This window comes from Hylaeus volcanicus, chromosome 5 (assembly GCF_026283585.1).
Source record: "Hylaeus volcanicus isolate JK05 chromosome 5, UHH_iyHylVolc1.0_haploid, whole genome shotgun sequence".
Taxonomy (NCBI): domain Eukaryota; kingdom Metazoa; phylum Arthropoda; class Insecta; order Hymenoptera; family Colletidae; genus Hylaeus; species Hylaeus volcanicus.
In genome coordinates, this window is record NC_071980.1 from 30,366,509 (window position 1) to 30,381,225 (window position 14,717).

Here is a 14,717-nt window from a genome sequence, read left to right on the forward strand (position 1 = left end):
CTATCAGAACGCGAGAATCGTCCGAATAGGGGCGGTTCTCCAAGCGGGTCCGCTCGGGGGTGGTCGAAGTACTCGGTTATTTGTACGCAGACGTAAGCCACCTGGCCTCTCGCGCATTGGTTTCTACGTCTGTGCCGTTTGTCTGTACGTCTGATGACGTCGGTTACGAGGCTCCACCCAAGGTGGCGGTGGATGTGTCGGGGGCACCCGTTGCCTACCTCTGCTTCCGCAGGGTGGCAGAACGAAGAGGGGGTTGTAGGGTGGTAGCCGTGTCGGTAGTGGTAGCGACGCTGCTGGCGGCCGATGGTGGTGGTCGGAACGGTAGATGCTAGATCCTGCAAAGGCGCTTGCGCGAAACCGCCGGATCGTTTATTTGTATCTGTCATTGCCAGCTAAGGGGAAGAGGAGGGAGAGGCCACTCTCAAGATCTCCCCCTTCCTTTTATTCCTCTTATTCCGCTTCTCCGTCTTTTGCGTCTTACCCCCCGTCAGTGTCGCCTACTCGTTCGCCACGTCGCGACGCCATAGTTCCGTCGAGTGGTCGCGGCTACCGGGCAAACCAATTTATTTCTCGCTATTATGGAACGTTTACCATTCTCGTCCGGTTCGGTAACCTCTCTTCCTCCCACGAAAACGGAACCGGGAGACTGACGAGCTATTTCTATTTCAGGAGACTAGACTGACCTGCTCCCACCTACAGTTTTCTCTGAAAATTAATTTCGAAGGAATTAATGCAAACTCTGGTCCTTTTATTTCGTATCTAAAGCAATAGATGCAATAGATGAAACCCACCCGAAGGTGACAGATTTGTAGAATGACAAACGGACGCCAAATAACTGGCTATTTGTACCAGTGACTACTGGTGGAGGTTCTTTCTCTAACGAGCCCCCCAGGACCACCAAGAACGGCGTGAGGAAAAATTAACCCTCCCTGATAGGTCGCTTCATCGAGGCAGGTACTCCAAGTCCTAGTAAAACTCTAGTCACACGCACTTGCAAGGAGTGAAGTTTAATGTTTGAATGATTGTATCTTTTTGGGGTGCCATGAACAACAACTCCCCGCTATTTTATCTAAAACGATTAGAAAGTATTGGTTAAAAATGAACAGCTATGTTTCCGCTACATTTGCGTCACGGTTGTGACTCGAATTGTGGCCTCGCGAGAATGCATCGCGAGGTATGAGTAGGTCGATGATCGCGGCATGGATTCCATGCAGAGAGCGAGAAAAGGTCAGAGGTAATCTCCTCTCACTTTTTATCGTCGATGGCCGATAAGACTCGGCTAGTGTCTCCAGCGGAAAGGTCGCAGGGACAAGTTCTTTCCCTGGCTTCGCTTTTAAGTGGCGTCGAATAGAAAACTCTCAGCCAGCCGGCCGACCGATCCTGCGGTCTAGACTAAAGGGTTTTAACCCGCGCTTGCCCTCGCGCCTCGCTTCTTGCTCCGACGTTGGTTAGAGGAACGTCGAGGCGAGAAAGATTAAAAGGGTGAAAAAAACACGAGATCGACCCCGATGAACGACGCGGAGGAAGCGAGCCGACGTCGAAACTGTGCACCGAAGTTGGCGTCCACGGGAAAGAAAAATACCGCCGCGAACCGACGTCATTTGAAATTCAATTAGGCAGAATTCCCTTCACGGAACACGAAGAACAAACGAATGCCTCGAAAATCTTTCTCTTAACCCTCTAACCTATAACGTTGTGTGAGACTCGAGTTCCTTAATATTTTTCTGTCACCTCTAATGTGATAAAAATAAAGTAACCTCTTTTGGTTCGGCATTATGCGATGCGTGGAAAGATGTTTCAGCGAAGATTGCGAAACGGTTACATGCCAAGCGAAAAATCAACGGCGCACGTTTCCACCCAGCGACACCGAGAGATCGCTTTGATGAAACCAATTAGCTCGTTTTTAACGACGCGCCGTTACGAGCCCTCCGGTTTATAGGAGCGGGAGAACAAAATGTCAACGCCAAACTGTTCTCGATTCCTGCGGCTGAAGGCACGTACAGGTGTTAACGCGACCTTGACTTATAAAAATATAATGAAACGATATCGAACGCTGAATTAAAATAAACTCGGAGTGGTTTCTCTTTGCTCCACGTTTGTTCGCGATAAAAAGTGTAAAAACGGATGTGCCTTTGTTGCCTAAGGCTTTAATAAGCCATAAATATACAAAAATAAATGCGGTCAGCCCCTGAAATCCGCCTAGGGTTAAGCTAATTATAACGTCAATGGAAGCTACATAATTCGACAGCTCTTAAAACTCTGCATTCTGGAAACTCTAAAAATTGTACAGACGATAAGCAAGACATTTTTAGTTCCATATCAGTGTCTTTTCTTAAATCTTATCTTCGTCGATAGCAACTCATGGCCTTTGACCTCATTTATCTGGCAAACAAGTGGCCAGTTGCGCTTATGAGAGGAGTGTCTCTCGAGCTACTCAATGACTGTGTGACGTCAACCATGACGTGTCCTTCCGAAAGAGAGCTTGACGAAAGCTTTCCGTCTAAAACTCGGTGAAAGTAGAATGTAAAATTAAATGTATATAAACGTTTACGAGCATTTATCGTGTCTGCTCGTTATGGGTCATCGTTATCGAAATTCTGACAGACAAGTAACTTTCATGTACGAGCGGGGAATGATTACACCGGAGAAGCTCACCGTCTTTGACAATCGATGATGCCACGTTCCGAAGCTTGTGTCCCTCCTCAAAGAGTCCGCTTCGAACAAATCCTCTGACGTGTAACTTTGACCTGTAGACGAGGCATTCGCTAACCCTGTGCTCGCACGGTATTTCATAAATCTGGCGAAATAGCTATAATTCCACTGGATAGATCCGTGAGGAATAAGCGAATAGATAAAGTATGTTACATCGAAAGGAAAAAGAAACTAAAGCTGGAAGACTCGAGGCGAGAAATCGTTACGTTTATTCCTGATCTTTCTCGGATCTTGGCGAACCATGATCGGTGTTACCAAGGTGGAATGCTCGGGAATTCATATGTATCGGTATTAATGAGCGCGTCATTGGATTGGTCCCATCGCTAGATGGAACGGATAAAGTAGGAGCGAGGGTGGGCGAAAGGTAGATTGCAGGACGGAGGGAAAAGAGCGGAGGCAAAGCAGAGGGAGGAGAGTTTAAGTGCTACCGAGTGTCTACCACCTTGTGGGATCGAAGCCAGGACTCACTACTCCGAGCTCTGTCTGCGTCTCTTTCTCGGATCGAAGCAAGGCGGCCCTCCCCTTCCCGCGTTCTCTCGTCTTCGTCCTCATCGCCATTTCCACTCCCCGTCGCCGTTTTCCTCCCGGTTTCCCTCTCGACCTCCTCCCAGCGTCGCACAGACGTCCCGTGCACGACCACCGTTGCACCGTACACGGACAAAGACTGCGAGAGGGAGAAACTCCCTCTCCGTGCCCTCCCTCGCGGGCTCAGAGATAGACAGAGGGAAATGGGCGAGGAATAGGGGGGGGGGGGGAGAGGGACGGCCGCGAAGGGAAATCTCGCTCCTTTTCTCGTCTCGCTCGTGCTTGCCCCGTTCCTCTGGTTCCTCTCTCTGTTGGCCGTTTCCATTCGGGGCGTAACCAACCCCTCTAGAATCCGCATCGCGGGCACCCGACAGTCGGCATTCGTCGTGCCATTGGCCCCGACGACACTCGGAAACCCAATGGAAAGCGCAAATACGATGCCGACTTCCGGTCGGTGAAACGAATACGGGAAACTCCCGATCGCGCAGGACTGGTTTCAGGCTCTGCTCATCCCGAGGTCGACGCTTTTATATCCCACCCCCTGCTGGGAGGATCGACCCTCTCGCTCGCGCTCTCTCTCTCTCTCTCGCAGCACCTGTTCGCAGTCGCATCCGAATGCTGGAAACTCGACGATTGGTCCGCGAGAATTGTCCGCCTCGGTTTCATTGGCCCACGCCAGTTTGCCATCTTCCGTCACGAAAAGGAAAACGTTCTTCGACGATTCCGGACAGCCTTCCTGGAAAGGAGGAGCGAGGATAGAGTCGTGTTTGTCGTTGACGTGGGTGGGATTTGAATTTGGTGCAAGGGAACAAGTAATTCGCATCGGCAATGTTAAGGTCCTATACAAACCGAGGGTACTAGTACTTTCAGACAGTTCTTAAATTCGTTTCCAACCAATTTCAATATTTTCCACCATCGGAGGTAATATCTTGCATACCCATTTAAACAAATAAATTTCACAAGGAAATTGCTTACACTCTATAGATGCTCCTCCTGGTATTTGATTCGCAGTCTCCTGGCGCTTCGTCTGACGAGAACGAAGCATTTCCACTCGTCCCCAGTAGTATCGATGCTTTATAAGTCCGACACTGCGAGAGGAGCGTTTCATTCGCAGGAAGCCACGACTTCTCTATCCATCAAAAGAAAAGAATTACGACAAATATCTACCTAATGTTGTTTCTCTACCGTTTTGTTACGCATAAAAACCAATCACAGATTGGAACAAACCTCCAGTACCAAGTTGCTTGGAAATTCATTGCCAGAATGACTCGTGTAGGAAAGTTTGCAGTCGAAATAGTGGTTGGTGGAGGACGATTTTTTACTTGTAAAATAGGTGCACCGAAAGATGCCGGAGGTGTTGAATGCGATTGCGTTCCCTATCGATCCTGGAACAGAGTCTTCTTAAAGAGATGTAGCACTATCTTCCTCCGCGATACAACCCGATACACGGCGGCCAACGTTTCGCCTTAAAGACGAGGAACGAGCACGGGTATGGTTGATGTAACAAATACAGCGAGGCACTCGAGGCGCACTCGAGAGGTTTGTTAAGCGATAACCTTGATACGATACAACCTGCCAAATGTGTCTCTCCCTGCTGGGAGGATCCCTGTTGACGAAGGGAGCCACTTTTATTTCTTGACGCGAAACTTTGCTTTTTCATATCACCAAAAGTTTTCGGGCTTGCGGGGGACGTCGTAACGTAGGAATTTTAGGTACATCGAGAGATTTGAGGGAGCGAAGAAGCACTCTCAACGATCAGACGTGATCATATGGAATGAACCATTTCATTGATTCAGATATATTCGAGGCCTTTTTTAAGTTATCATTTGGCTACTCTCACAAATGTTTATATTAAATTTGATTCGAATTAAAACGCTAGATAACATCAGGCGAGGATCCTGGTTCGGTATCGATAATAAAGGGGAGCATAGTCGAGAGTCGGTGTTGAGAAAAAGCTAGCGTGCATAATTCTTTAGCGATCCTTTCGTTCGGATGGTCGCGAATTCTCGTGGAGAAACACGGTGCCGCGGGACGAGGCACGGTATTGGATAATACCAGAGGCGGTCGGCTTCTACGAGAGAACCATCCATTTAAAATGTCTCCCTTAAATCTCCAACACCACCGGCAACCACTACCATCGCCACCGCCGCCGCCGCTGCCGCCGCCGCCGCCGCCGCCACCATCTCCGACCTCCACCTCCAACGACTTTCAGCAGTCGCCTCCAACCTCGCCCTCCTCCCGTGACCGAGGCGAGGGCCTCCCTTCGCGCTGCCACCGGTTTCTTCCACCCCTCACTTTTATATCCACCTAAATCCATCCATTTTAAATGACGGATATTTTCTCCGAGCGACTGTATGGATTTTCATACTTTCCTACGAAGCCGTGGAGCGTGCACACAACACGCTCAGCGACGCACCAGGTCCGTTTTAATATTTTCACGGGGAAGGGTTCCTACGTTCGCGCCCTTTCATCGAAACCCACCGGTGGCGCGCCCACGGGGGGGTGCATTCGTTAGTTGTACTTTGAAGAAACGCTTGAAATAAACGTGGAGGAAAATTGAATTTTATGTCGAAGAATCGTTAAGTAAACTTCTCCATCATTTCCACCACCTCCGTGTACTTTCCTCCAAATTTCCGTTTCCATTGGACAATCGTCGTCGAGTTGTGACACTTGGTCGTTTATCGTTCTTTTTTTAGACGTGATGGTCCGAACGATACCCATGGAATTTTAAACGAAGCTTATCTGCTCGCGAGGTCGACGAAGAATCGAGAGGTCTCGGTCGCGGACAATGCGTCACTGGGATCCTCGACAATAGGAAACGTCGAAATAGAGGTCACATGCGTCAGTCGCCCACGTAAGCGCCGGAAGATACGGAAGAGGTCGCGATGGGTCAAGAGGTGGAGCAGGTATTCGACGCTTGTTATGGATACGTTTGCCGCCAGACAGTCTCCTTCCTGCCGCTCTGTTTTCCGTTTTCGATTCCTGTAATCTCAGGATTCTCAAGCCAATAAAATAATAGATTTCCACTAACGTAGCAATGTAACTCTCAAGAGAATAATTGAAACCTGAGAAACAAATTTCAACTTCTTACATCTCGATAACGAAGCCGCAGTTTGCAAATTGGTTCTATTCTAATTTAAAACGATTCATTACGACTACGAGACGAGTGTAGAGTTTGGAAGTTAACATCTAACGGTCCATCGACGCCCTACGTGAAAAAACTACGTATCTAGAACTTCAGATAAGACTGAACTACGCTTCCAGCCCAAAGTTCATCGTGCCTCGATAATATCGAGTGGCGTTCTACGAGCTGGCAGCGAGCGGAGAAGCTGTTCCGCGACTAGGAAAGGTCAGCGTGTAACCCGCAATAATTACAAGTCCGGTACATTATGCACGGTCGGTCGAATGCGGAAGGAACGTCAGGTCTCCGGCGTCGGGGCTCCTAGAGTCGAGTTATACGAAGGGGACGCCGCCTTCTTCCATTAATCTCGCGGCAATCGAAATTAGCATAATTGACGGAGCGGAGAATAGCGGCCTGTTCGACTCCGAAACGCCATCTCGTATAATCTCTCCATATATCTCACTCAGTGGTTTCCGATAAAGCACGCATCCGCGAGAGAGGCCCATCGACCCACTCGCACTCCACGTCGCGGACCACCGCCGCAACATCTTCAGCGACCAAAAAACCCTTTGTACCAGCTTGAAACTTTTATACGAAACTAAATCGAGTAAACGTAAATACAGGTTCAAGATGCAGTTTTGTTTTCCATTGACCAGTCAGTTGTGTTTCACGACTATATCCGTCATGGAGAAATGGCGGTATTTTGTGTCGCGACGACTACATTCATTTATCCCTATGTATATGTATATTTTTGTTTAGAGCCAGGTGAAGTTTGAGAAACCCTGATCTGGTTCATCCTCCAGGATTAAAATCCTGCGGGATTTTTGCTCGATCGCGTATTTCCTCCCGCCGCCCTTCCCCCTTCGTTTCACGAGCGCGCGTCTTCTCGAGCAAGACGTATCGACGCGGATTTTTTTCCGCGTCAGTCATTTATCAAAGCCCTTCTCGTTCTCTCCAACGCGTCTCTTTCGTTCGATACGCAGCGGAGAATTTAGGCGAAACGGACCAGACGGACGGATGCGCTCAGAAAAGAAGAAAACTGTTCACAGATTCGAGTTGGTAAAAGAATTTTCTGTTAAATGTAGAAATTTTCCTGCTCTGCTGCACTTGTCACAAATGTTAGGCCTTCTTCTTTAGAAGGACACAAGATATAATCGATAGATCGTGTTCGTATGACGTATTCGCGCTACTTGCAACGTCAGACTTCTATTTAAAAAGATATTTCTGGCTAACTTTTGGGATTCTACCCCATTGTGCGCGATGCTGAAGTATCTGTGTGCGCCACTGGCCGGCACTGATAGAAGATGTTCCCGAAGAAAAGGTGCGAGAGGTCGCGAGGCAGAGGCGGTCTCTATCTATCATTACCCCGCGAGTTTCGCATCCATCTTCTTTCTCCTCCTCCAGCCACCTCGTCCTCCACCCCTCGCGACCCTTTTGGCCACCACCTGCCGCCATGCTGCTGAGTTATTCTCTCCTCTCCTCCGTCTCTCCGTTTCTCTGTCCGTCGATCCATTTCTCCGTCGCGAAATAGGATTCTGGGAGAGTAAAATCCAAAATTGCCAAAATGACGTATCTATCGGATTTTTCGCTGGACGTGCAAGAATAAAGACAGGCAACGGGATGCTCGATATTTACAATATGGCATGGGTTTAGAAATTCTGGGATTCAACGGCACCTATAAGCTTCTCGATGCAGGGAGCGCTGAACAGATCATCTACCTTCCATTGAACGTGGGAGCCCTAATGCTGCGAGAACTAGTCCTATGTCTGGATACTCGATGCCCCATTCAACGCTGGTCTCGAGCGTTGTCAAGGACGTTTTCTATTGGGTTTTTCTTACCGGCGAAGCTTAAAGCCCAGCAACACCAAGGTGCCTAACCCGTAGGTACAGCAAACGGAAACGTCACACACAACCGAGCACCATAGAGAGAACACCCAGTGTGCATAGACGGTGCTCGAGGGTCGAGACGTGTGTCCACGCATACGCAAATAAGGCGACGTCCTAAACGTAAATGCGTGGCCTACCCAAGATAACGCTGTACCACCGAAAGGGCCGACTCCAGTCCTCCCTTCGATCGTTGTCCTCGATCGCCACGGATTGGTTTAGAAAAACATTCTCGAGCTCCAGTTTAATTTAATTTATTAATCACGCGCCGCGGCGCGAGAGGACGCGGAATATAAAAATAACGACAACGGGCGCGAACAACGCGGGTAAATACGGCGTCGACGCGAAACGAGAATATATAGGACGGGGAACAACCGTCGGGATAACGAGGGCGGCTTTTAATCGAGCGAAAAATATTATACAATGTTTGCACCGCGACAGTCGACGCTGACGGTTCAATTTCCTAACGACACCTTAACGATCTGCCGCGTAGGAGCGGCGAAGAACCCCTCGACCGACGTCCAGGTAAATATTTGCGAGACGCAGCCGCGAATGGAAGGAATAGCGCCGAAACAGCTGCCGTCGCGCGTCGTTAGAAACGCGTGTAATAACTTGAACGTAAAATATCTTAGATATAGATCATCGAGGAATGGAATAACAAATGGATGATTGTTATCAACTATCCTTGCCATCAAAGGGTTACGGAAATAAAATACTCTTTCGTATCCTTGCCCTAGAATCAACAGCTTCGTAAAGTTATCGCCGCGCACAGTAACAACAAATTGGCGTTATTGTGACTCGTCACTTCCACAAACTAACACGATGGCAGACAGGTGAGTGTCAAAACACGAGGGTTCGATAGATATAGATCGATCCTGAGACAAGGCTACGTACAGTTCAATTCTCTGTAGCTCTATGAAGAGAAGCGTGAGATAAAATCTTTTAACGCATGATTCTAGAGCAACATTAGAATCTATAACATTTGTTCGATCTCTCTTACAGATAACAAAGAAAAACTGCTATTTATCCGTCCTAATACCGCGAAAACCTAGGGCCCAGCGTAAGTGGACGCAATGCGCGGCCCTACGAGGGCCCCGTGGCGGCCTTCGAACTCCAAACGGTCCCCCACCTCCGCCCTAAGAGGTAAATGACCCTCGTCTCTTCCAATCTCTGAGAGGCTCGACATCGAATTAGGACTCGCGAGCCCTAACGCATTCCAGCGTTCTTTATTATCGAAATAGAGGTCGTTGAACCGCCGAACGCGACCATCGGGTTAAGAAGACAGCGCGACGGGCGAAGAATTTGGATATTGAGGTAGGTACGGCCGGAAGGGTGATAGGGGACGGGATCGAGAAGAGGGGGCGAACGGAACCGGGCCAGCAAAAGAGTAGAGGAAGAAGAAAAAGGTACTAAACACGTAGAAAAGAGAGGGGGAACCTTTGAGGCAAGAAAACTTGTTTGTACGAGTCGCCGAATATAAATATCAATTCGAGGCCAAAAGGTACCAGTCTAAGATCCGACTGGGCGTCGAGTCGGTTACGCGTCCACCGAACTCAATCGTTACAACTTCCTCTGGCCGTGTTGCAAAGCTGTCGACAGTGACATTTCGCGGATCGAGCGAGAACGTTCGCGTACATTCGTCGAAATCGATAGAAACGCGACTCCATCGAGTCGGTCGCTTCAAAGATGAACATGGTCGAGGAGTACGTCAACACCAGCAAGCTCCAGTACCAAGATGCGATCGACATCATCGACGAGTTCCATAAAGAGATATCGGAGACTAGGGGCAAGTGCATCGACGTTGGATGCGGACCTGGAGACGTCACCAAGAACTTGCTCTTACCGAAATTACCGTCTGGAGTGGAGGTAGTTGGTAAGAGAGTAAAAAGAATCGCGTTCGAGGAATTATTTGGTAATATCCATAGCTGAATAGAATTTAGAAGAACGATATTTAGTTATGGCATTTCTTGACAGGGAATCCAAGTTGTTGATATCACCACCAAATAATTCAGAATATTCGTGATAACTACTAAGCTCGTTTCACATTGTTTTTAAAGGTTCGGACATATCAAAATCGATGATCGAGTACGCGCGACAGAAGTATCAAGGCGAGAAGCGATTATCGTTCACGTGTTTGGACATTCAGACCGAAGAATTGCCAAACGAGCACGTCGAACAGTACCATGGCTTGTTCTCCTTCTTCTGTTTCCACTGGTGCCAGAACATGGGGTATTTAATTCTGTTGACTGGACAGGACTACAAACAAAAATGAACAGAAGTCTGTCCAAAAATAAAATAAAATATAAGACGAATTTAATTCGTAACACGTCAGTGAATCTGTTTTAAATGGATCTAATTTTGTACATATTGGATAATTTGCTGCATAAAAATTATTATCAAAAGCTAAATCCAGGATCTAATCATATTTCTTACCAACACTAGGCGAACCTTCGAGAACGTGTGGAAGATGCTACGTCCAGGTGGGACAGCCTTGGCCATGTTCCTAGCTTCCACCGAAGTTTTCAACGCTTACGAGAAGCTACACAAGAACCCACGATACAAACCATACATGCAGGTTGTACAAGGATCTCGCGTCGAGGACTCTGCTCGAATTCGTACCATTTACCCTTTTGGCCTGTTTTCCAGGACGTGGATCGTTTCGTGCCTTACTTCCATCGTTGCAAGGATCCCAGGGCTGCCTTTAGGAAGATCCTGGAAGACATTGGTTTCGAAATCCTGCATTGCAGCAGGAGAGACAGAACCTTCATTTTCCGAAACTCGCAGTCACTGAAAGGTACAGACTCGGACTATACATAGATTCGTTCGAGTGTTTCCAACGAGTCTCTCTTTGTCTTCGATAATGAATCCTCGTTACAGATTTCATGATCCCCATCACGCCCTTCGTTTCGCGGATCCCCGATCAAGAGCTTCAAAATGAATTCATGGATGCGTTGATGCGTGAAATAACGGTCATGAAGATTCAGTTCTCGGACGAAGACTACAGCGATCAGCGAGAACTGGGTATTCTGGGCAGATACCAGCTTCTGGTCGCGTACATTAAAAAACCTTGCGACGTGCGCTGAGAAAATATAGGGAACTCTACTCTGACAATTTTTGATAAAAATATAAATATTAATTTTTCTAGATGAAACTTTGTACCAATAAAAATAAAAGAATACTTTTGTACAGCTGTAATCGAAATTCGAGCTGCAATCGGTGCGTTGACTGGACAAGTCAAGGAATTACTCGAGGAAGGAACAGTACTCGCGTCGTTTCTACGCCACTAAAACTTTATTGTACACTATATATCTTTGATTTTACAATACGGTACAGCCATTTATAGAATATCGTTAAAACTCATATATCGTCGTACGGGTAATAAGTGGATCTGTTGCGGTGCTTACGGTAACCATATACAGGGAGTAACAATTTTCTGTCTAACGCTTCATTCTAAAAAATACACCCAAGTTTATAAGACGGTTCACGGAAACAGTCGACATCGATCGGTTTCGGTACTAAGACGCTTCCTCGAGGCTCAAGGAACGCGATCACAACATACAACCACGAGACGTGGTGGGGGGGGGGGGGGGGGGGGGGGCGGGGCGCTGCGGACGTCTTTCTCGTCCGTTCGGAACAGCTGGAACGTACTGGTCGTCGATTCTTTCAACGAAACCGACACCGAAACCCTAAAACGAAAGCATCTCAAAACTCTGCCGCGCTTCGCGAGCTCTTCCAGGCCCGTTCGCCGGCATCAAGCCTTTTCAATTGGGCTGTAACGAGCAAGAGCAAAGTAAAAAGGGGAAGCATTACGCATTTCCCCTCACTTAGGACCACTGGCTACGGTAGAACCTCAATTAATGCATGAAATTTCGTGTGAGACGTGTGCAATAATCAAGATAATCGATTCAACTACAACCTCCAATCTTAATTATCGCTTGGTAACTATTTCCTTCACATGTAGGCTCTCTTGCAGTAATTCAGGTGGTACTGTACGTTAAGTGTGTCTTGCAAAACGGCTCTAATCATTTTCAAGCATTGTTGCTCTCGGAGCTTAGCGTTGTTTCAGCGGCAAGCAACCAGTTGAACAGGCTGGCTAGGAAGCTTCAGCTTCGCGCGGCTTCTACGCAGCGTCGGATTAGGATCGAAGCCCTGGGCTACAGGTATTGTCAGGATAATATGATCGAAATGAGCGAAAAGTGAAAAGCGAAAAATGATAACTTGATCTCACGCAACCAAAACATCCAATCAAAACTCAAGCATTGAGGAAGATTCCTCTGAAACATGGCAATCATTAATATTCTTCGTCTCGGAGAAACTCTTTTCTCTCTAGCTATCCTAAACGTAAATGAATCTCTAGCGAAACGATTGTTAAATACCAGAAACTTGTAGTCTCGGATGCTTGAGCTTATCGAATCGCTTCCAACTGATCACCTGTAGCCCTCAATGGGTACATCTTAACTCCTTGCGGTTCCACGTCGAGCAAAACTCGACACAAGTGTACTGAAATCGTTAAATTTGTACCGCAAAGAGCCAATCCGATCCTGCTTCTACGGACATCGTCCTCGAATACATCTAACACAGATCTATGTTCAAGCGAAACAATGTAAATGCGTCGAAATCGAAAAATACTCCGAAACGTACGAAAACAGTCCAAATGGGAACGCATCGAAAGGTCGTTTCGCGCGAGCTCTCGCGACGCCGATAGGAAGGCGGAAGTATATGTAAAAAACGGCTCAAAAAATTCTTAAACTTACGGAAGTTCTGTGCGAATTCGCCGATAACGAGGACAGCGTCACCTTGGACGCGTGGCAGCGACTGCAGCCAAAAACTGAGGACGACAGCTGCAAATAGTCCAGTCACTCGAAACTACATAGAATACGAATACAATAAGAAAATTCTTATGGAACTGATTTAGAGGATACACCTTTACCAAGACGTTGCAAATGGTGTACAAAGATCCAGGGAGTGATTTTCATACTATTTGCAATGGATTAATAGAATTAAATAGAAAAAGTTGGCTTGAAAAGAATGCTTCCCTAGTGAAATCTAAAGAGACTGGACTAGAAGTCCTTGCGGATCGCGAGGACACGTCGGTTGTGCAGAACGTGCGATAAGTGACAAGAAGAAATCGAAGACAACGGAACGTTTGTGCGAATCGACTCGTGGCTGACAGCAGAATGCGATATTCCGTTCGAGTAACAGCGGTGGAATAACTGGCCATTTCTGTTTCTGAAATTGACCCCAGATCACAGCTCAATTTATACGTTTCGTAAACAGTTAACGAATCTAGGAAGACTAGCATCTGATGTCGTAACAATTAACACGAATTTTTGGTTAAACTAATACTCTTACTATATTAATCCTACTTAAAAAAGTTACAAATTCCCTTGAACAGGAGATGTATAAAATAATACAACACGAAGCTGTAATGGGTCACCGTGAGAAAGAACATTAGTTTCCATTTATATCTGATTAGTATTCGGTGGTACATAAACTCGACGAATATCGAGTGCACCGCTGACGTTTACCAGAACAGAAAATCGCGTGGTATATCATAGCCGTGCACCGTTTCTTTGTACGTAAAGCGATGGAAAAAGAGGAGCTGACCTCCGTGGAAAATTGCGTTGCCACGCTTAATCAATTGGCGCGCGGCGCAGCGGTCCGACGCGTTTAAAGCTACTTGAAATATGTATCGGTTGAAAAATCTTGAGAACGTTACGATAAATAAATTCGCTGTCGGTCGATCTAACGTGGAAGCGACTCGTAAATTGCGGCTAATAGGCGGGCGCGCGGTTTTGTACGAGCAATTAACAGCGAACCGTCCTGGACGGCGCGGCGAGCGAGAAGATACGGAGCCCCCCGACTCGCGGACGACGAAAGGACGAAACCCTTAATTTTACCCGGTGTGTTGCGTGACGAACGAAGGAAAATCGACCGTGGCGATGGAAGCCAAGGGAAAACAAACTGCGATGCGTCGTTCTAATTTGCAGAAGAGAAACTTGCGCGCGCGCGCCTCGCGGGACAAACGGATGAAGCGTTACTAATCGTCCGTAAATATTCCACTCGGATCGATACCGCTGCTTCTTACGCGATACGAAGGGAACAATAAATTTAGCTCGAACAGCTTCGAAGAATAAACGCGTAAATGGAAAGAAAATATATGCATATATACACGCTGGCGAACAGCTGGAATAAAATACTTTTGGCTTTCGTGGCCTAGTCCGTCGCGGCTGACGCCAACTCTGGCTTCCAGATGAAAGTCGCGTGGTAACGACTCGGAGCTGGAAGTCAAGTCAGCGTCATCGAGCTGAGATAAAGCCAAGTCGAACGAAGAACGTCGATCGCTGGTACGTTCCGTGTCCCCGCGATCGGACATGGAAAATCGCGTCCCAGTGGAAGGCAAGAACTCTGAATACTTGGCAAGACCTATAAACGACTATAGAAACGTCGGAAACACAACAAGCTCGATCCCTTG

At 47.4% G+C, this 14,717-nt stretch overlaps 1 protein-coding gene across 1 annotated transcript; it reads left to right on the top strand.

The window, feature by feature from the left end:
• Positions 1–9,635: 9,635 nt before the first annotated feature.
• LOC128877617 (juvenile hormone acid O-methyltransferase) lies at positions 9,636–11,455 on the top strand. Its single transcript, XM_054125070.1, has 5 exons — positions 9,636–10,115; positions 10,300–10,471; positions 10,685–10,817; positions 10,889–11,036; positions 11,120–11,455. Exons 1-5 carry the CDS (start codon positions 9,929–9,931, stop codon positions 11,323–11,325), a joined length of 846 nt encoding a protein of 281 aa, XP_053981045.1. The 5' UTR covers positions 9,636–9,928; the 3' UTR covers positions 11,326–11,455.
• Positions 11,456–14,717: the final 3,262 nt, after the last annotated feature.